The 23,477-nt window shown below is 42.9% G+C and overlaps 1 protein-coding gene across 1 annotated transcript in view; it reads right to left on the reverse strand.

The window, feature by feature from the left end:
* The window catches only part of ITIH2 (inter-alpha-trypsin inhibitor heavy chain 2), a 35,268-nt gene extending 12,055 nt beyond the window's left edge, over positions 1-23,213 (reverse strand). The window contains exons 1-15 of the mRNA XM_019644522.1: positions 22,973-23,213; positions 21,605-21,679; positions 19,817-19,849; positions 18,286-18,455; positions 15,467-15,571; positions 12,954-13,116; positions 10,677-10,784; positions 9,877-10,005; positions 8,397-8,513; positions 6,674-6,842; positions 5,975-6,100; positions 4,378-4,559; positions 3,352-3,537; positions 2,859-2,998; positions 1,258-1,427 (exon numbers count right to left, since the gene is read on the reverse strand). Of these exons, the coding sequence (XP_019500067.1) occupies positions 1,258-1,427; positions 2,859-2,998; positions 3,352-3,537; positions 4,378-4,559; positions 5,975-6,100; positions 6,674-6,842; positions 8,397-8,513; positions 9,877-10,005; positions 10,677-10,784; positions 12,954-13,116; positions 15,467-15,571; positions 18,286-18,455; positions 19,817-19,849; positions 21,605-21,679; positions 22,973-23,074 (1,975 nt within the window). The 5' untranslated portion in view covers positions 23,075-23,213. The remainder of the gene's footprint in view (positions 1-1,257; positions 1,428-2,858; positions 2,999-3,351; positions 3,538-4,377; positions 4,560-5,974; positions 6,101-6,673; positions 6,843-8,396; positions 8,514-9,876; positions 10,006-10,676; positions 10,785-12,953; positions 13,117-15,466; positions 15,572-18,285; positions 18,456-19,816; positions 19,850-21,604; positions 21,680-22,972) is intronic.
* Positions 23,214-23,477: the final 264 nt, after the last annotated feature.

Below are 23,477 nucleotides of genomic sequence, written 5' to 3' on the forward strand. Positions count from 1 at the left end.
TCACTGGCCCAAGTTGGCACCATCATTGCGCTCTTCCCTGGTGAGGCAGATCAGTCACCGGCTTCTGGACGGCCGCTCACAGCAGCTGCTGGCCGCTCATGCTGGCTGCTGGCTACACTCGGTAACCCATGGCAATCCACTACAGCAGGGGCTGCAGCCTACGCCATCGCTGTCGACAGCGACTCACCGCAGCCCAACTCCAGGTTGAGCTGTTGTTCAGCATCTTAGCTGTAGAGGGCAGTGTCACTGGCTCTCATATGTGGGATCTGAACCAGGGCCCTCAGGCGTCCCAAGCCAGCTCTTAACCATCGTGCCTCTCGGCCAGCCCCTACTCATAGTAATTTTAATAAAACTCAATCCAGAAGAAAACTTTGGACACTCAGAATCTTAGGGTCACAAGAAACTGAAAATAGTTAAATTTATAAACATATTTTTCTTGCAGAGGAGAAGGATGATTAATAAAAGGCTTTCAAGTGTAAAAATATATTATGTTAGGATATGATTCTGCCAGGAAAGTGGAATGGGAATATAAGTTCAACTAGAAAAAAAAGAATATAAAATTTCCAATAATTAACATAAAATTGTTCATGTACTTTTTTAATGGATTATGGTGTGTATCAAATTAGGTATTCAGTTTCACTGGACACACTTAAAACAGTAATGTCACAGTTTTATTTTGAAAGCTCAACCTTACAATATGCCAGAAACTAAATTTGTTCCAAATACTTTAACAAGATGGAAACTTTCTAATGCCAATTTAAAAATTGTATGAAAGAGCCGGCCGAGTGGCCCAGTTGGTTAAGAGCATGAGCTCTGGGCAACAGGGTTGCCGGTTCAATTCCCACATGGGCCAGTGAACTGAGCTGCCACTGAGCTGCTGATGGGCGACTGGACTTGGAGCTGAGCTAGCTGTGCCCTCCACAGCTAAGATTGAAGGACAACAACTTGGCTGTTCCCCTTCCCCAATTCCCCAACACTGTTCCAATTCCCCAACATAATCTTTTTTAAGAAAACAAACAACTGTATGAAGGGGTACATAAGTTTTGAAAATTCCTTTGGAAAACACGTGAGCAAAAATGTTCAAAGATCACAGCAATAAAGCATCCCCAAAGTAAACTGACAGGAAGAGCAGAGCACAGGGACACAGGCTTGGGAGCCAGAGGCGGACCGGGCGTGCGAGAGGCTCGGGGCCCCAGGCCCTTGACACAGGCTACGAGAGCTGACCTGGAATGTTTCTCCACCGGTTGAAGCACTGACCTGAGCAGCAAGAATGGTCTTGGGGAGGGGCGTCGGCCAGCATGCGCTCATCTCCGGCTTCATTCTCAATCACCATCGCAGTGAGGGGCGTCACAACGTGATGTTCCAGAGACATCTGCAGGATTGTTTTTGTAATTTTCCTTTTGGCGGCAGCTGTAGGAGCCAGGCTCCTGTATTCAGGCATTAGAGATATTAGAGAGCATCACTATATTTCAGGCTGAGTGGAAGTCCCACAACCCCACCACTTCCCATGTTCCACCAGGGAAAACAGAACTAACAAGTGTCATGAAGCCATATCTAGCCATAAAGTCCTAAGGAATTTTTTAATGGACTTAATTTTTTGGGAGCAGTTTTAGGTTCACAGCAAAACTGAATGGAAAGTACAGAGAGTTCCCAAATACCCTCTGTCCCCCCTCCACTTTCCCCATGATCTACAGCCCCCACCATATGGTACATTTGTCACAACTGACGAATCTATTGTATATGAACACGGCATTATCACACCAAGTCCACAGTTGGCATTAGGGTCACCCTTGGTGATGAGTTCGGACAAATCCATAATGACACATATCCACCATTTTGGTATCATATACAGTAGTTTCATGGCCCTAAACATCTTCCATATTTCACCTATTTATCCCTCCCCCAACCTCTGGCAACCACTGATCTGTGTTACAGGGAATCGTTTTCTAAAAATCCATATTTAACTTACACAGCAATTTGCTATCTCCTTTTAAATGCACCCAGGGTGCTTCTGTAAAGGGGCAGAAATACTTCTCGCTCACTTTAAAGCCGCAGCTTAAAGCTGTGTGTGCTTTATAATCTTATTGACACTATGGATTTTCTCTGTGAGCAGTTGTGCAACCGTACGTCATTTCCCCCAACCCAGTTCAGATGACCCTGCCCCGTGTTCCTAAGAATCTGACAGAATAGGTGGAGTGGGCTCAGGAATGGTCATTTTCTTATTCAACACGTGTATGTAACTCTGACGCAGGTGGTCCAAGAGCCATTCACCCATTACTCCAGAAATCTAGTTTTTATATTTTATAGAGAGAGTTAAACGCAGGTCGGCTGAGAAGCCAGAGATGAAGGAGATCACTGTTAGGGAACCCTTGCTTTTGTGATATCAAAATTGCATCATTGTACGTTTCATTTTGGACAGTGACCCGTTTCCAGGAGTAAATCCCAAACGAAGTCCTGATCTGCACAGCAACATGGCCGAATCTCACAGATGGCATATTGCGTGAAAGGAGCCAGAAACAAAAGAATGCAGACTGTTATCATTATATGCAAGAAGTCTTCCATATTTGGATCTGGGTGATGGGTGATATCATGGGAGGCGTATATAAAAATTCATTAAACTGTGCACTTAAAATCAATGCACTTCACACACTTTAGTGTATGTATGTTACACCTCAATACAAAATAAAAAAAGTGAACTCTGTTTTAGCAAAAGTGCTTGGAACCCGTGGAAATTACTAATCCAAACCGTGTAATAATTGGCTGCCTTTCTTGGTTTCAAATCCTTTTTGTGGATTACTTCAAATATTCAAGGCAAACCTCATACTTTTGCAGATCCCTGTGGTGCATGGTGCTCTTACCGCTCAGCTAGAAGTTGGTTGATTGTCAGATAGGCCCACAATTTCCTGGTGAAATCAGGATCTGCGTGCTTGTCTTTTGAGAGAAAATCCTCCAAGTCGTCCATTTGCGCCAGGGTCTCCAAGACTAGCTCTGTGTTGGCCTGGAAGATGCAGGGTTCAGTTCAAAGACATTCGAGTTAATTATAAATTATAGTTAAGTAATTCACATTTTTCTTACCTACTGGGAGTGAGTCAGGATACTATGCAACTTTAAGGAGAATGCGGAAGAAGACAAAAGAGGAAGTAGGTGCATACTTCCAGAGTTTGGGATGAAAAGGTAAGGAATTATACAGTAATTGGGAAGATGGTAAAGACATTGTCATTCCTTCGTTTCAATATTGCTTTTATTTTTCATACAGTGTTCTTAGAAGCAGTGTTAGCCTGTTAATATACAAGACAGACTGTATCCAGGGACAAGTTAGGATTTTTAGAATAAGCAGACAAGTCAACATACCGAAGTTGCAGTGATAATGCTCTTTAATTGCTCTGATTTTTTAGGGTCAAATTTTCCTGCCACCACAATCTCGGAGCCTCCAAAATAGTTATGGAAACTGTTTTGAGTGACATCCGTTACTGATGTGTGGGGGTAGTTGAACTGAACGTCCTGGAGCAACGGAGTAGAGACCTGGTTGTAGAATTTCTATAATTCATTAAAAACAAAACAAAAAACAGAGAAATCATTATTTTCATACTACTTTATAGATCTAAAAAAATTTTCTCTGGGATTATTCAAATGCTTAACAGATATCTCTTAATTTATTCTCACAATATCTCTGAGAAATTATGGCTCAAGGCAAATCCTCATAATTATCAGATGAACTGAGACATAGAGACGATAAAGATTTGTTAAGAATATTCCCTTTGACTTAAGAGCCCAGAATTTTTTTTTTTGCTTGTTATGACCAGCATGAACAGCTTTTCATAATAAGAAACATCAGTGGGGTTGATATTCCCCAAATTAGAACCTTATCCCTGACCTGTCACCACATTTAAATATGGGCCTGCCTTTGATTTATGGTACTTGGTAATGACAGAGGGTGGGGTAAAGTCTGTCCTCCTACATCTTTTTCTTGTTCATTTAGTCAAAATAAACAAGTAAGTCATATCCTTTATATTTAAGGACACTTACAGGCTATCGTGTGATCTGTGTTGCATTATAAAGTTGCGCTTTAAAGGGAAAATGGCGGCCATGACAGTAAAGAGGGCCAACTGTTTGGTGGGACTGGAGGGTCTCTGAGGACTTGTTCAGAGGTGGGGGAGTGCCCATGGCCTTCCTGCCTCTCATTTCAGTGTTGCTATGGATGGATAAATAGGGTGGGCTGCGGGAGAAAGGAATGAACACGTTCCTGATTCTTGTGATCGGATAGAGCTGAGATAATGATAATTTTCACTTAAACTCGTCAATCTTCTTTTTGGAGTCAGATATTCCTAGAATGATTTTGAGTGAAGAAAAAAAAAAAACCAGGAAAAAAGATGTTACCTTGAGCTGGGTAGAAGTGTCCTGGTTTCCATAAATCCTTTGAGCAATTCCACGGTTGTCATTGGATAGTCTCTTCAAAAAATCATAATCAACATCAAATCCTATCCCCAAACTGAACAAGGAGATGTTGTCTTGTATGTTCTGCTTCACATTTTTCTGAATTTTGGATAACTTTAGTTCACCTACAGTTGACGATGACAGGAAGGAAAGGAATGAGGAGGCAGTGTCATACAGTTTTTGGAAAATCTGTGGAGGGCAGTTTAGTGAAATGTGTCAAAATTAAAAACACATTTACTGTTTGACTCAGGGACTCAATTACTAGGAATTTTTCTCCTGGATGCACTCATACCTGTTGAATGAAGTATGGGCAATGACATATAGCAACATTAGTGGGAATAGCCACATACTGGAAACAACTTAAATGTACACCAATAAGGGAGATTGGTTAAATTATGGTACATTCCAATTGTGAAATACTATATAGTTATTCCAAAGAACAAGGCAACTCTCTAGGTATTTATATTGAGTATAAATCGCAATATAATATCGCAAAGATATTTTTAAAGGGGAAAAAACAATGTAAAGATTGGTATATGTGGAATGTATTTGTATACATACATGCATGTGTGTATGTTTGTGTTTGTGTATTCACATATATGTGTGTACATATGTACGTGTAGCATGCAGGATTGCATAGAGTGTCTTTGGAAAGATACACAAGTCCCCAGTGACTGTCTCCAGGACATTTTTTGCTATATTTCCTTTTCTTCCTTATGATTTTATTCTAAAATTAAATTGTTAAAGTAATCTGATCCAAGGGGGAATAGGAAAACACTGACTCTGCAACAAGTGCATAACGAGTGCCAGTCTAGTCTCAGCATTAATAAAACGGTTGCTCTTTGTCTTTCTCAAACTTGGGTTGTCATGACAGCCTCACTGGTTTTCCTCCCACTGAGCTGTGTCAGGCACAGTCCTTATCCACATGACAGACAGCGGCATAATCTAGCTTTTGCTCATACTTATGTTTGTCAGTGTAAAGATAAATAAAGCAAATAAAAATAACAGTACAAAGTAGAAGCAGGGAGATGCTGAGCCATCTTGTGGATAAGAAAAATACTTAACATGAGGATGTCTTAGAGAGACGTGACTTGTCCGGCTGCATTGAGGAACCAGGGGAATGTGGACAATGAGGAATACGGTACTGCAACTCCAGAGGTACCACTGGAGACCTGGGGTCAACCCTCCCCACATACATACTCCCATTCACCAGCTCACAGACCTTAAGTTGAGGAAATCAATGCATTTCACTAGTATGTACCAGCGATCCTCAAAGCAGACAATTACAATTAAAATGAAAGTTGCCCCACATCATAGAGGTGACACCGAGGCACTCAAGGGCATCACTGAAAAATGTCTGGGCACTGGTATAAACGGGGTGAGTATTTCAGGGTCAAAAGAAGTCTTTTGTAAGGAAGCGTGGGTTTATAACGGTTTGAAACTCAGGCAATTGCCATTAGATTTCCCACTGCAAGCACGTCAGGGTCCCATGAAACGACAGAAAAAATATTTATCACTGGAAAATTGAAGTGATACTTGCCTACTGTTGGATCGCCGTCAGAGACCAAAATGATCAGAGAGACCGAGTTGGGGTCCAACAGTCCCAAGTTATTGGCTTCATTCAAAATAAAGATGGCCCGCAGTAGTGCTTCGTTGATATTTGTGCCTGAAAAGGAAATACAACATGCTGCTCTTTTGTATGCTCTTTCTTTTCACAGAAAGAATCATATCTTGGGTTCAAGTTCATCTGCCTGGTGATCACTTGTGCATAATTTACTAGGTACCCAAGTCATTCGATTGCTTTCCAAATGACACCAATTTTGCCCAGGCTGGAATAAAATACTCACTTTGTAGTAAATGATTCCCTTAGCCCTTTCAAAGCACCAGTCTGTCATTTTGGGAAACACCAACTTGGAGGCATTTAAAAAAGCAGCCTTGCTGATGGACTTGGACACGGTTCTGTAGACAGTTAACATTTTATGCTATGCAAGTAACGAGAAGGCGACTGTCACTTATTGACATCCTTTTCTGAGGAAGTTTGGAATAATTAAAAACTTGTGTGGGATGGGTTGGTTACATGTTATACTCTTGCCATGAGCTCAGTGGTCATCGTTTAATAGTAAATGTATTATTTAGGGCAGACCATTGCAGACCGGGCAAAGAGCACTGTGGTAGGGAATAATATTTCTTCAGTGAATCAAGATTTGAACCTTGCTGGGAGTAGGTTACACCCACTCACCCCCACTGGGCTGGATTTTCTCAATATACTCCTTAGCATCTGTGATCTGTGTCTTAGTAGCTGAGACTAAATCATTTCTCCAGGTCCGCACGTTGTGGTTGAAATCAACCACTGAGAATTGGTCATCAGTTCTCAAGTCATCCAATATGGTCTTCATTGCTTCCACTGTCTGTTCCAAAAGACAAAAGAGAAGGTTCTCATTACAGATGCTTTAAGCATGAGAAGAAAGGAGGAAGACCAATATTTCATCCTTGTCATCTTTCAAGTATTGACTCAAGCTACAGTTCTTGCAGAAAACTTCTTAAATCCACCTCAGTAAACACAGACCTAACTTTCACTTATTCTGAACACGTACTGTCTGCGTTTTGAGACGTAAACTTTTGGTGACTTATTGTGTTATGCACAACCACTCTGATTCATCCTACTTTACGTCAAGGATCACCAACTTCAGGTGGCCCTTCGTGGAGCCTGAAAATAAAATACATTTCTCAAATCTATCTACTCACTCACTCTCTTAAACTACTATTTCTCATCTTTCTCTTCAAATCACCAACACCTTCTTGCAAAATGGCACTCCTGATTCTTAATACTCTCCTCTTTTTTTTTGAAAAAAAGCTTTTTTCATAACACCACCATTGATAATACTTTTGAATTTACTTATTATGTTTATTGTCTACTCTCTGTCCCCCTTCCTCTAGAATGTAAGCTCCATAAAGCTCCATGGGGGCAAGAATGACAAACTATTTTTGATTGATTTTGTTATTGATGAACTAAGTGCCTGACACATAGTGGGTGCTTAATAAATATTTGTTAAAGGAAGGAAGGAAGGAAGGAAGGAAGGAATAAACTGCTATATCAGAGCAGTGGTTCTCAACTGAGGGCAGTCCCCCCCACACACTCCAGGGGACATTTGGCAATGTCTGAAGACATTTTTGATTGTCATGACTGAGGGGGTGGTGCTACTGGCAACTTAGTGGGCAGAGGCCCTGAACACTGTGAAACATCCTACAATGTACAGAGAATGATCCGATCCAAAATGTCAGGAGTGCCACTGCTGAGAAACCTGGTGGTGGCGTATAAGCACAGTGTGCAGGGGCCATATCTTTTCCTTCTTTTGGATCCTAGAAGAGGAGTGAACACTTGGGAGGTCAGAAATGGCTGCCAAACAAATGAATGAAAGAACAATTGCGTGAATGAATGAATAAATGGATAGTTAGTTGTTCAAGTGGGTTGGACGGATGAATTGATGGATTAAAATATGACATTTTCTTGTTTGCGTCTTAGAATTGCATCTGTACCATTTGAGGCTGAATAAGCCTAGGTTTGGCTCCAAAGTGGAAGACACGACACAGGGCAGCGCCTCTCACAGAGTTATAATATCATTAAAAAAGGTGTGCATATAATGATTTCAGAGTTACTTGTGAACAATGGCAAGATGTTCAAGTGGAACGTTATGCAGAAGGACCACTGTTCTGCTTCATAACGCAGCATAGTGATGAGAGTGAGAAGAGACTCTACGGAGATAAATTTTTCAGAAAGGTGAGTGTTGAGATAAATTTCTGTTGTCCATAAGCCACCCAGTCTGTGTTCCTTTGTTACAGCAACCTGAGATGTCTAAGACAAGGGGTCGGGTGGGGAGAAGGCGAAATTAAATGATTGCATTGTTGAGAGGGATCAAAGGAGGCAGGGGCCCCCACTTACCACTGCCCACAGGGGTACTTACTTGTTTCATTTTTACTCCCCACATTGAGCCACTGACATCAATGACAAAGAGGATATTTTTGGGAATTGGGTCCATGTTCTCAGGAGCAAAAAAGTGGACAAAATATCCATTAAATACCTGAAAGAGAACATACGTGTGGGCCAAACCGTTATCAATGTTTGGAGTGTAGGAAGATGAGGATCTGGGGACCGAGAGGACAGGTGAGTAATGGTGAGCAGGAGGTGTGAGAGTCCTACAGAAGAGAACGGCGGTGGCAGCTTGGGGTCTCTCGTCTCGCCCTCCTCCCTGCGCCCTTCTTTCTCTCCTGTGAAGGTCCAAGCCCTTTCACAGGTTAACGGCCCCAGGGTATTTCACTCTTTTCCTCTCCCCTTCACTCCACCCACTCTCTACTGAACAGCCTCTATTCCAGGAGCCCTGCTAGCCATCAGCAGAGCCCCTGTCCTCATGGGCCAGAGGGGAACCAGACAAAAGACAGCTTGCAGCTCAGGTGTTCAGTGCTGCAATCAGGAAAATAAAGGCTCTGAGAATGCACCATGGGGGAGCAGCTCACTCCAATAAGAGCGTCTTTCCCAAGGAAATGACATCTACATGGGACTGAATGTGAGTTTGGCATTAGCCTGCCAGGGTGGAGGTTGGGTCAGGTGGGGTGGGGTATGGTTGGGGTGGAGAGTTCCAGACAGCACAGCCCTCATGGTGAGAGAATATGGCATGCTTGGGGCTCTGTGAGTGGGACGACAGAATTCAAGAGCCCAGGCATCAGGGTGGATCATGAAGAACCTTTATGGGCATTCTAGGGAATGTGGATCATTCTTAAAGAGAAGGGGAGGCCATTCCAGCTGGATTCCACTGGAGGCTATAATGATGGGGTCCCCTCATTCTCCTTCCACACCCTCTGGCTGCTCTGCCAAGACATTACAAGGTCCATCCAGCTCTAGGGTGTGTGGCTGTGGACACTTCCCTGCCTCCCTATCCCTGGGAGGGTGCCTTCCAAGGACTCTTACGTTAGCACCAGGGAAACACAGACACACACTGAAGAAGACATGGCAGAGGGGGAAGGAAACTTTTTGGGAGATCTCACAGTGAACATTGACACTGGAATTCGCCACTGGCTCAGATCTTTCTCTAGGCTTTGGTTGTTCTATCCTCCCAGCCCCATAACCTCTGTGCTTTCTTTGATAGTCTAGTTGCAAAGGGCCTGGGAAAGTCCTCCAGAACTCCCATTTTGTGATTCTCTATTGTTTCTATGAGGCCCAGAAGTATCTTTCTAGGACAAGGACATGAGATCCAATGACCTTTTTTCAGTGTTCTTGACATGAAAAGGCAATGCTTAGCAACACTTAGGGGAATAAAATTTCAGTCCCTTCTCTGCAGACTTGACACTTGCCGTAGCAGCTAGCAACTCCGCAGAGGCCAGGGAGCTTGTTCAACAAGAAAGAGCAGCCTCAGCAGGATGGTTCTCCTCGGGCCTGTGTGCACCCACCTCCAGCTCCCCAGCCTTCTCTTCTCTGTGTACGTCATACACCACCACCAGCTCTCCGTCCACTGCAGTCTCAGAGCAGTTGGAGCACTTTCTCTGCTGCGCTACTGTGGGCTTGAAGGAGACATGTGCCTGGAAAGAAGGGTGATGTCAGAGCCCCGTCTGTGCCCCCATCCCTCTGCAGGTAAAGGGGTGACTTACAGCTGCACCTTCTCATGCCCACAGGTAAAGAGGTATGACCCAATGACCCATGGCCATTCTGCACCCAGGCAGCATCAGCTGTCCTGTTACTGGTGGCAGTGACAGTGGCAAGGCATGACAGGGTGGATCCGCCACTCTACATGGTGGTTGGCCAGGTTTCAGGCCCTTTTAAGAGATTTAAAGAATTCCTCCCCATGGAAGAAATGGCCACCAGCTCTAGAAAGTTTGTAAAAGGTTCTTGGAAGAGTTTGGCTCCTCCATACTTGGGTATTATTGGCCATGAAGGCAGGGAGAATTAAGCTGAATATCCCTTGCTGTGATTAATGAAAATCTACCATATACAGTATGAAAGCTGTCTTGTCATTACTGGTCAAGCAGATGCCTTGGGGGGAAATGGGCTCCAAAAGGGACAGTCACTGGTCAAAATGAAATAATTGGGAGTTTTGTAAGACCCCAGACTTTGCTCAGGGTTCACTGCTTCTTCATATAGTTCCCTCTGCTCAACACCCGGTTGCTTTTTTATTCCCCAGAGCACAGGAGTTGAGTGGAACCCATGTCTAGTGGTCACTTAGACTCTTGGCAACATGCAGTGCTTGTGGTACCTTCTGGTGTCCTTTAGATATAACTGGAACACCATCAAAGTGGCCATCTGATGTGTCAGGAACATGAAGAAATTTCAGTCCCTGAGGCTCAATAATCCACACGTCTACCTAGAGATGGGAAAGAAAATACTCAAAGCATCAAAATGTCTTTCAAGGCTTTTTAAGCAAGAGGTACAATTACTAAGTTCTCTGCTGCTTTTCTCATCTTCAAGTTTTCCCAAAGATGACCCAGCATGGTTCCATGATCACTTCTGCACATTCTTTAAATTCTGTGGGATGTAAGCCATCTCACCATGAAGGCTGAAGACCCTTCAGGCAACTCAGTGCTCGCCTTCTATTCTTCCTTTCTCTGAGATTTGATTCCCTGTCTCATTCTATTCTATTCTATTCTATTCTATTCTATTCTATTCTATTCTATTCTATTCTATTCTATTCTACTCTACTCTATTCTATCCTCTCCTCTCCTCTCCTATCCCATTCACCCCATCCCATCCTAAGTGCACACATGTTGTTAGGAAAAAAGCCATTCTGCAATTTACTCTGTAGATCTGTCAATAATAGACCATTTTCCCCACACCCTGATCCTTTTTATTATTGGGTTGTCGGAAAAGTCATGACATATTTTTTCTATGTTTTTCATTGCAAAAATGCATCATGACTTTTCCGACAGCCCAATACTTTCCTGCCTTCTTGCTTTGAGCAGAGCTAATAGCAGCAAACCGCTTCTGGCAATCCTTGGCAAAACCATAGTCATATCTCCATTTCTCTCTTTATACTTTAAGTGCTGTGCTGAGCACTTCACATGTATGAATTTGTTTAACTCTCACTGACATTATTATTATCTATTATTGTTCTTACTTGTTATTTCTCATTTTACAGATGAACAAACATTGATTCAGAATGACGCAGCTAGTAAGTGGCTGAGCCACCCCTCAAACCTGGGGCCCAAGCTCTTAATACTTTGTTCCCTACTTTTTTTTTTTTTAAAAGATTTTGTTGGGGAATTGGGGGAGGGGAACAGTGTTGGGGAATTGGAGAAGGGGACCAACCAAGTTATTGTTCTTCAATCTTTGTTGTGAAGGGCGCCAGTCGCCACCTGGCCTCTAAACTCAAGGTGCTGTGTTCAATCTTAGTAGCGGGTGGATGTAGCCACCATCCCATGTGGGAGTCAAACCAGCAGCCTTGTTGTTAAGAGCGCACGCTCTATCCACTGAGCCACTCGGGCAGCAGCTCAGCTCAAGGTGCTGCATTCAGTCTTAGTTGTGGGTGGGCATAGCCCACCATCGAACAGGCAATCTTGTTGTTAGGAGCACGTGCTCTCACCAGCTGAGCCATCTTGCCACCTGTTGGCAGCTCAGCGGCAGCTCAACTCAGGCACAGAGTCACTGGTCCATGTGGGAATTGAACCGGCAGCCCTGTTGCTCAGAGCTCGCACTCTTAAAGCAACTCTTAACCAACTGAGCCACTCGGCAGGTACCTGTTCCTTACTTCTTGACTTTCATCAGCTTCAGTCAGCTTCATCTTTTCAGTTGACACTGCCACACTATTTTTCAGCCCCATGACAAAATATGTGATAGTACCTTTTTCACAGATGAAAACATGGATGCTCAGGATAAGTTGTCCCATGTCAAAAGGCTGGTGTAGTGGGTTGAAGGTGACACCTCTCCCCCGCAAAGATATGTCTACATTAAGTCCCTGGGACCTGTGAATGTGACCTCATTTGGAAAAGGGTCTTCACAGACGCAGTTAAGGATCTCGAGATGAAACTATCTGGTACTACCTAGTGGGCCTAAATCCAATGACAAATGTTCTTATAAGACATAAGGCAGCGGGAGACTTGGGACACCCAGAGGAGGTGATGTGACCACAGAGGCAGAGACTAGTGATGTGGCCATGAGGCCACATGTCAAAGAATGCCAGCTGCTGCCAGACACAAGAAGAAACAAAGAATAGACTCTCCCCTCCAACCTCCCCTGCCAACAGCTTGATTTCAAGCATTTGTTCCCCAGAACTGTAAGAGAACACATCTGTGCTATTTTAAGCAACCCACTTTGTGGTTATTTGTTATAGCAGCACTCGGGAACTGACACAGCGAATAAGAAGCTGAGCTGCCATTGGAACCTGTAAGGCAGTGGCCAGGTGGACTCCAAACCCAGAGCCTTTTCATTACACCACACTAGCTTGCAGAGTTGAGTGGCATCAAACCCCGCTGAAAGTAGTGACTGACAGAGCAGTAAGAGGATGGCATCACCACATGCCCTGCAGATCCATGCTTACCTCCAAGTGTCTGGCCAGGCGTCCCGGCTGCAGATGAAGCCTGTGTTCGTAGGACCCCAGCTTCCTCCACTTCGCTTCTTGGTAATGAAGTTCAAACTGTACCTTGGCTCCAGGGAGGGCATTCACTTCGGTTTTGAAGTTCTCCATATCAAGAGCCCGGCTCCTAAAGATGTGAGCCCCCCACGTAAGTCATCACACGCATGATCCAGCACCACACCCAGAATCGAGGCAGAGGGCATCCAGCCTTTCCTGGGCAACCTGCTCAATTGTTCATGACAGTGAACGGCAAGGACAACAGAGATCACCGAAACTTCCAGGTAAACTTAATTCCACCAATGGTTTTAGTCTTCTCTCCTACCTGACCTTTTTCTTCCAGAGCTTCTTACAGGCTTGAGGGTCATTTGCACAAAGCTACTGGTTACTCATCCCTATTATGTGCCAGGAACTTGACACTTGTCATCTCTAATAAAGCAGCTCGTCCAGATAGATATCAGTATCCTCGTTTATCAGACGATAACCAGTGAGGCTAACAGAGAATTAGTAACGTGCTAAAGAACACGAGGCTAGTTGATTGCAGGGCTGGGACTCAAACCCAAGTTTAGGTGACCCCAAAGACAGAACACATTTCCTCTGCTGCACTGGAGACCCACTTTAGGAATTGTTTCTATTGCTGAAAGTCTTCAGAAATAGGAAATCTACTATTTCATCAAATTGAATATATATTCCCAGCATAAGGCCTTAGCCTTACTTAGTCATGTACATATCAAGTCAATGTCATCATTGATCTTGAGGTGTCTATAATTTTAAAGAGAAATTATCAAATGAGGGCGATGTGAGCATTAGGATAAACAATGAATGACTTTTAAAAATTAGCATTAGGATAAACAATGAATGACTTTTAAAAATCGACTGGGGCAGCCGATTAGCTGTTAGTTGGAGCACAGTGCTCATAACACCAAGGTTGCTAGTTCGATACCCGCATGGGCCACTGAGTTGCATCCTCCACAACTAGATTGAAACAACTACTTGACTTGGAGCTAATGGGTCCTGGAAACACATTGTTCCCAATATAATTTTTTTAAAAAATTAAATGACTAAATTACCAAGGTGGGACTGTGATAATGAACCCATTGGGGATCAGGGAAGTACTGTGGGGAAGTGAGCTTGAATATTGGGTAGCAGAAGAAAAAGACAAGCGTAGCCTGGGGCACACCTTTTAAGCACAGCACGTAGTGAGAGGCCATAATATCTGGGGTGTGGATCAGAAGGAGCGCTCCATGGTCTCTGTGGTAGCCTCAGGACCTGCAAGAGTTTCCCTCACAAATAAATATTTGTGGACTAAATAAGGAATAGGTGACTGGACGATGTGGTCAAGGTGATGGGTGAAGATGGCAAAATGATATGAAATGATCAAAGAACTGATTAACCTGAATCAACCCCTAGAGTTGTTTCCTCTGCTTGGAATTTCTTCTCTCCTTTCTCCACCTGGATGAATTCTTTTAATCTATTTAGGCTCAGCTCAAACATCACGTCCTCTGCGATGACTTTCTAGACTCCCAGGCAGAATTGTATACTTGAACTGCCATGGGGTTTTGTACCCTCTCTACATTAGCACTTACCCCATTATATCTATTATACTATTATAGCGCCTACATATTACATAGAGAAGGAGGTGGAGATAAAGAAAAAAAGGATGGCAGGGTCTGGCAGAAGATTAGATATGCAGTGTGAGGAGTGGTGGTAGAAAATTCCTTTGAAGTTTCTTGCCTGAGAGGTTGCCTTTCAGAGGGTGGTTTGGCATTCCCTGTGTCTTAAGATTATAAGGAGAAAAACATAGACAGAATCTAAGCTAAGTAACTGGTGCTGAAAAAGGCTTACCCCATAAAAGTAAGGCAGAATAAATCATTAAGACAAATTCCAAACCTTTCTCTCTGTATACAGTGGAGCCTTGAACAAAGCAGGAGTTAGGGGCGCCGACCCCATGCAGTCCAAAACCCACTATAACTTTTGACTCTACAGTTGGCACTTCCTATCCATGGTTTCACATCCGCAGATTCAGCCAACTGTGCATCAAAAAACGGTATTTTCGATCCCCTGTTGGGAATCTGCAATTGGGAATGCAAAAATACTGTTTCTTCCGAGGCTGGTTATATCCGCAGACGGAAGTGTACACGGACCTTCACAGTTCAACCCTGTGTCGTTCAAGCGTCTGCTGTATATGGTAAGTGCTATTGCCAGAGCACCAATATTTCTGTAGTTTCTCTACCGCACTCTTTTACCAAATCAGTATTTAGCTAGAGAACATCCGTCTGCAAAGCAAGCTATGTAAAGATAACTTACTTGTTGCAGAGCAGCCTTCGGGAAGTAGAAATTGGGACACCTAAACCTTCTACCTGACTGACTACAAAGCTGCATGACAGACTTTCTGGGGCTCTTGTGTCTTTGAGGGCAGGGACTGAGCGGGGGCAGCAGCTGGGATGAGGGCCCACCTGGGCCTGTTGCCTAGCCCTTACCTCACCAATCCAGCGGTTTTGCCTTTTGCTTTGGCCTGTGAGTACAGCGCTCGGCCGAAGGTTTTCTCCTTAATGGAACCGGTGAACGTCGTGCCATCTACAGTCCTAGAAAATGACGGAAAGCCGTCAGCTGGTCTGAGCAATAGACTTAGCAAAATAAACAAAAACAAGCTAGCATGCCAACCAGGTGGATTTAATGAATGGATTTTTTTCTATTTTGCACCTGGAAGAAACAGGAAGAGAGAAGTTTGGGTATTTCGTAGACAAGAGCACCTTTATCTGACAGTGTGAGTTAGAGGGACAGTGATGGCTCACCGCCTAAACGCTTTCTCTCACTACTGTTGCTTGTGTTGAAAGTTTTCCCTCGTTTTCAAGTTTTACCCTTTGGATTAAGCATTGTTCTCTTTGGGCATCCCTTTTGAATCACAGATATGCTAGGAGAGGTGACTGATAAGTTACGAGTTATCTGGCTTACATTTGTTTTATACGGTCAGTCTTCTAAGAGTTAGGGGTCTGACATAGTCTGGAGGCAGTTTGATCTCCTGCTAGGGTGGCAGAGAGTAAAGAAACATGGAGGAAGGTGCTGGTGAATGAACTCCTTTGCAAGGTTTGTGTTTATCCCTCTAACGTCTCTCTCAGGGACTTCTCTGCATCTCCAGCACTACCCACCTGACTTTTTACTGGTTGTCATCTAATCTGGTCAGAGCAGCACAATCACAGAAATTTGGAAATGAAAGGGAATTTGTGGTACTCAGACGGGCAGTGTCTCTCCCTCAGAAAGAACTTAGGTACATGTGGAAAGGTTTTGGGTTGTTCTGATGACTGAGAAGGGCTACTGGCATGAAGGGAGGGCACCGAGAATGCTAGACATTCTGCAGTGTGAGGCACAGTTTCACTAAAACTTGTCCTGCCCCAAATGCCAATAGCATGCTTTTGAAGCACACTTCTAGGTTTGCCTCTTTAGATGAGAGAAATCAGAGCCAAGGAGACAAATGAATTGCTCAAGGTCACACAGTGGGTCAGAGACCAAGCTAGAACTAACTGTGCCCAGGTCAGCGCTGTTTTCATAAAATCATACTAAGTTTCAAAGACCAAAAAGTCTTTAAGACAAAAGAAAATCATGTCTAATGGTAGAATATTTGGAACTTTGATAATAAGGCAGAAGAAATATTTTGGAGATGGAGGTCTGCACAACTCATTAAATTGTGCTGATATAAGCAGCTACCTTCTCTGGTCTTACAAATTGAACCCCCACAGTGTAGAGAGAGACCAAAATAAATGTATATTTACAATTCTGTCTTTCTTCACCTCAAATCTTCCATGAAATGAGATGGGGAGAAAAGGAAAGAATAAAGAAAAACAGAAAGAAGAAATACCTAGAATAAATTCTGGTTATGGGGTTTAAAAATAAAAATTTATTACCATAGTTTTAAATATAATTTTTCAGACATGGTGTTCCATAATATCACTGTGTAAAAACTTTCTCTTCTACAGTTGCTGTTTAGAAAAGGCTACTGAAATATTTTAAAATAAATTTCTAAGCCAATTCAAAGGATACCAATTCAAAGTCACATGATGCCTTTTCCCCACCTATTTTTCTTGTTTAGAAAAGAGTTAATGGGCTCTGCAGTTTTTAGAAGCCAAGGTGCGTGGTATTTGAATCCTTTATTTTATTGGGTTGTCGGAAAAGTCATGACGCATTTTTGCAATGAAAAACATAGAAAAAATACGTCATGACTTTTCCGACAATCCAATATTTATTCACAGCTATCATTGGTGTATGAAAGACAATAGCAGGTGAGAAGTAACTCAATAAAATATCTTTAAAATAACCAGAATGTATGCAGAGCATTTTGCTCTGTTCTAAGCAACCTGAGAAGATCACTGACTAAGTGGAGCACTCTAGTGATGGCCATCTGAAGGGTCAGAGGATAGAGTGCCATCTACTCACTTGGAGAACAGGCAACATTTAGCCTTGATAAACAAAGCTGCCAGGTGGGACAAGATAACTGGCCTCCACTGTTTGAAAGACACTGGAGTGGTTAAAAAAATTTTTTTTAATGTGGAAATCTTCAAACATACGCAAAATAGAGAAAGTAATACAAGAAACCTTGATGAAACTGTCACTGAGCTACACCATTATCAGTATTCAGCCAATCTCAGTCGTCTGTACCCCCACTCTCTCCACCTCAATTATTTTGAAGCCAGCCTCAGACAGGATATAATTTCATCCTTGAACACTTCAGTATGTGTTTTGTAGAGAATTAAAAAGAAATTTGTGATTAGAAATAGAGTCATTGGGTAGAAAATGAAATAGACTTCAATTCAGTATAAGAAATAATGCTAACAGGCCCATCAACCATTGAGTGGGTTACCCTGAGAGGCAGTGAGTTTATCATTAAGGAGATATTCAAGTTACCCACATGTCAGTGGTATAACAGAGGAATTCAATCACTGGATAGATGACCATGAACTGCTCTACACACACTCGTATGTGGTTTCCTGGAAGCCAGGGCAACTCCATATATTTCTCTCCCCCAAAGAGAACACATTAAAATGTAAGTGCTTGGGAGGTTGTTACCATAGAGATGCTTTAAGTGTGCTTTAAGGTAATTAGCAATGAAAAGCCAATCCTTCACAAATTCTGATTTCTTTGATCAGAAATGAATTATTGGGACCCATTACACAGGACCCTTGATATCCAGGGGGTCCACAGCTCTGAGTGAGAACCCCTGGGGCAGTGAACCATGAAGATTCATTCTAACTGATTCTGAGGTTAGAGCATATCCAATTTCTGGTTCTATGTAGGAGTTACTCACATGGAGAAGTTGGAGATGAAGGCTCCTTTGGGGATCTGAACATCAAACACAACATTCTGAGGCTGTGGGGAGTTGTTCACTACTTTGGACTGGATCATGGTGGTAGCCATACGAGAAGTAACAGTGGACTGGACTTTGTAGCTGTAAAGAGTTACTTGATCAACATCTTCCTGTAATTGGCAAGAAAGAGTAATTGTCATTTTTTCAGAGAAAACTTACACATACTTTGCTGCGTATTTGATGTTAAGAGCGGTACATTTTATTAGGAACAATTCTAAGCCACCGTTAAGCATACAGCTCAGGTATGATTACACATTCTCCTAACTTGAAATACCCCCTAGCAGAAGGCTGCCTTTGTTTTGAGATAACTTGAGATGCTTTTCTGCTCTATGATTCTATCAATAACGATCTTTAAAATTAGAATCCAAATAGAAAATGGTTGTGGGAAGCAAGATTGGATTGAGAAAGTCCGGGAAATAACTTCAAATGCAGAGCCATAGTGAGGGAAGGATACAGGATTGCAGGGGACCCTCGCCATATCTTCAGAGTGGGGCGCAGCAGGGCTATGGTGGGCTGGAAGACATGTGTGTTTCTACTGTCTTCGACCTTATCTATTACAATTTCATCTTCTCCCAGTCCTCTTCTCCTTCCCCCATTGAAAACAAAATATACGAACACTGATGGGCATGAGCAATGCATAGACAAGAAAATGTTATTTTGATGCAATTATTGGTCCAGCACCCTGAACGTCCTTTGCCAGATCCTGTACTGATTTAAGACAGCTCCAGAGTACAAAAACACTGCTGTATGCTCAAAGGCAACATACTACCAACATACATCTTTTAGGAGGTGCCTGAGAATTGCAAGCTGTTTGAGGACTGTGGTAATTAGGTGACCTGTTCCGTTTTGCTTTTTTCTGTGAAAGGATTTGCTTATTTCAGTATTAGGCATCATCCCCAAAACTTTGTCATCCAAGATGAGCCCTTATAGGTCGGTAACATCCAGCTAAGATAAAACTCAGGCTATGTTATTTGCCCTGCCTACCCCTTAAACCTGTGCTTCTCACAGATTCTAGCAGTTCAGAGCAGGAAACCAACGCAAACCACTTCCTTTTGACGTTTTCTTGCTACGGGAAGGATGAAATCTGGCCTTTTGATGTTTAAGAGTTCCTTTCCCACACTCACTCTTTTTTACCCTCCCAAGCTGTGAGGTGTCATAGTTTAAATGAAAACTGTCAAGTTGGCATAAATACATATGCTTGGATGAAATCTATGGTGTTGCCAAACGTTGAGAAAATAGAGAGGACATTTTCAGCTCTCAGTGACATCTCTTCTGGCTGCATGTACATGGTCCTCTTTCATGCTGAGTTTCAGACACACTTCCAAACAGAATTGGGCAAGGGGGTATTTCGAAAGTCCGGGAAATGCTGTCAGTGAGGGAGAAGAAGAAAGCAGCAGGCCAGATTTCTAGATAATAGGTAACAGAAAAATCATTCAGGTTTCAATTTTTAACAAAATCAAAGTAAACTTACCATCGCTTCCCCAGATTCTCCAGAAACACTTCTCTGTGAAAGGAAGTTAGAGAATCATTCTTCAAAAGTGTGTCGCTTATGACCTCGATGGAAAAAACTTCTTTCTCTCAGTCAAAAGAATTTTTTTCCTTCAATACTGAGCTGTAAGTCATTCATTGGAGCTGAGATATAAACATCACACATTCAGAAATACAGTAATACCTTGGTTTGGAGCATAATACGTTCTGGAAACAAACTACTCATATTGCAAGACTTCAATTATTTACCACGTTAAAATGCATTAGAAATGTTTGCTCATCTTGTGGAACACTCGCAAACCACTTTACTCGCAATCCAAGGTTTTACTGTTTTCCCACTGGTGTGTTTCTCTAAACAAACTTCTCAGCCAGTTTCGGGTTGCATGCACATCATTTTTGATATAATGCTAAAACAAATGTTTTTAAATGAAAATATTCAACCAACCACATGCTGAGAAGGACATATCACCTCTATTCTATTTGTTTGACTGATTTTTATTCAGCTGAATGGTTATTGGGATGCCCTGTTCTGCCATGGTGCTCTGGACATGCCACCCCCACTGTCTGCAGTGCTCCACCTCCCAGGTCCCCTTTGCCCCCTACCCCCACGTAATTAACTCCTCTCATCCTTCAGATCTCAGCGCAGGCAGAATTTTCTCAGTGTCATTCTCTCTGACCCCCTCCCACCCCCAGACTAAGTAAGCTTTTACTAAGTGTTTCACAGCAGCATAGCCCTTCCTTCAAAGCGAGATGGCCGGAATACATGTTCTGTCTTCCTCCATTAGATTATGTGTTTCCTCCTTGGTGGAGCCAAGTGGACGTGATGGGCATGTGGAAAATTCTGTACACTAACCACTATGTTACGGAATTATCCATGGGAAGGATTGACCTGTGGGCATGGAGAGCTGAATGGCTTTAGAGTGATGGGTGAACATTTAATGTCTAATAGATTTCAAAATAATAAGTCAGGTGTTGGATACAAGCTTAACTTGCCTGATTTGGGATGAACTGAGGTTTTGGGGTGTTATGTGACATAGTGAGGTCCATGGCTGCCTCCTTTAAGACTTTTTGAGTGTCATTCTCAATGACTAGGTTTTCTTTCTTGAGACTAGCTAAATACCTTGACATGAGGGCTTGCCTATTGGGTTTTAATATTATTGGTCTACAAAAATCCCTGGACTTTTACAGCGTCAAAAATTCATACCCGTTTGAAATAAGTCATAAGTCAGCTTAGCCTGTGGGCTCTATGGGGGAGAAGCCAAACTCTTCCTGGCCTCCTGGAGGACTCACCCCCACTAATGAGAGGATTTTGTCTGTGCTGCTGCTGGCGGCCCCCAGGGTGCAGCCTCCAGCATGGCCAGGCCGCCATGTTCTCTGAGCTACTCCCCAGGACAGCAGTGACCAGAAGAAGGAGAATGTGGGGCTGCGTGCTACCACTGGGGTAGGAAATACCCTCCTAAGAGGAAATCCTTCCTTATCAGGCAGTAAAATCACCCCATAATCTGAAAATGTGAAAAAAACACATAGCTGTAAATCCTATAAGGGACGAGGGTAACCGTTATGGTTTGGGGGCTCACGGACAGCAGTATGGAGGTCTCACTTGATTTCACCTTGACAGTGCTTCCTCCCGGGTGTAAAAGCATTGGGCTCTTCTCTGCTAAAAAACAAACTCTTGAGAAAATCTAGCACAAGCCATCTTAGTCTTCTCCTACTTCTTTAATCATGATCTCTTTCACTGATTTTCCCTTTGGAACCTTACGGCTTACTGTACCTGATGCCTCTGGTTCTCTGGCACAAATTGAAATCTGCCTGGGGCCAGTTCCACAAGATCTCCATATTCTGCAAACTTAAAAAAGAATTTAAGATATTTATTTCTATTAATAACAAAAATGGAGAGCAAAAGAAGTAGCGGATGACAAGCGTAAGGGTATTCATTATATTACTTTACCTTATTTCCTATATCTCTGAGCAATCTCGTATTTTCACACAATTATTTCCTTAATATATTTATGTTTGCTAGTTATTAAGTGGAAGGCATTCATTTCTGTGTTTGCCAGAAGATGATGGGACATAAGGTAGGGGGTCACAGTACGCCAGTGGTCGGTCAGGTGGGTGCCTGGCGGAGTTATTGAGTAGATCTTAGAGGCATCAGCAGTGCCTGCCTGGATTCATGTGAACCATTATCCATTGGATTAAAAATGTCGATATGAAAGGAATATCAGTAAGAAGTGACTAAAAGGCCACAATTACATTTGGGTGTCTTGACTTCAATTCCTGGCTCTGTCGAGATTTCCATCACACTCCCGTGCTTTTTAAAAGTGTTGGAAAATATGATAGTTTCTTAGCAGACAGAGTGATTTTCTCCCCCCTGAGAATATGTTATCCTGTTCTTTGGCAATTTTGTAGATAATTCACTCTGTATCTCTTGGGATATTCCCATAATGCACGTTGATTTTCGGGGATCAAAGTAGCTCTTCTATGCCTTTCAAAATGACTCAGTCCAAGATTCTCCTTATGTGGGGATGGCCAAGGGGCCAAAGTGGAGACCTTGAGCTCTTGGATTAATTCCAGCACTCTGTCAGCCCACCTGCCATCTTCCCCTTTAAGAGGAATATTTAAAGTGCCTTTATTACCAAACTCACTGCCCACCTAGGTATGAAAAACATACATGGTGTTTGGTAATAACTGTTCTTACACTTTCAGTACAGAGTGATAATGCCATATCTCCATCATCATCATCATCATCATCATCATCATCATCATCGTTAATAATTATTCGGTGCTTCCTAGTGCTTGCCCTGTGCTAGTTAATTTACACATCACTTACTTCTCAAACACCCTTTGGATTAGGTCAGCTATTATCCCCATTTTTTAGATAAGAAGTGGGCAGCTGTACTCCATAAATGGTACACAACGGAGCCACCCATTGAACTTGATTTAATCTCATGCAAAACCCTTAATGCTTTTAAAAGGTAAATACACATTCCAATAATTATAACAGCAAGCACTTCTACTCAGATGAGTGTTATCATAAATTCCCTTTCCACACAGAATACAGTCCTTGAATAGCAACAGCAACGGGCTAGTCCCTGAGCATATGTTATCAGCCAACAGCAAGGGGGCTTCTGGACGTACTTACCTCTGAAAGTGCGTTGGTCGGGATCTCGAAGCCTTGCGCCTCAGAAAGAAAGAACCAGAGGAGAAGAAAGCATGTGAGCCGTTTCATTTTGCTGGGTCGCATTGCCAAGCTCCCCAGGGCAGGGTCTGGGGAAAATTCCTCTCCTCACCGACCACATTCAAAGGGACAGCAGAGGAATCCAGTTCATTTTTAAACAGTAGGAAAAAAAAGGAAGAAAGCTCTCAAACTTTGTTCAAAAATGGGACAAATATTTGTTCTGGAGTTTGAACCTGAGCTGTGGGGGTGGATGGGACACCCAGAGGTTATTCAAACAGCAAAGCCGGAGGCAGTCACTGGGCTGAAGAACAAGGCAGGGTCCGATGGATAGGAGGCTGCTGCTGCTTTTTTTTCTTGTGTTTGCTAATTTCTGTTCATCTTAAAATCAGAGAGACCCAAAGATAAGTGCCATCCTCTTTGAAGGGCCAAGAGAGGGAACTATGCTGAGAAACAGAGTCAGAGAGGGAAA

The sequence above is a fragment of the Hipposideros armiger genome, unplaced genomic scaffold (assembly GCF_001890085.2).
Source record: "Hipposideros armiger isolate ML-2016 unplaced genomic scaffold, ASM189008v1 scaffold_88, whole genome shotgun sequence".
NCBI classification, from domain to species: Eukaryota; Metazoa; Chordata; class Mammalia; order Chiroptera; family Hipposideridae; genus Hipposideros; species Hipposideros armiger.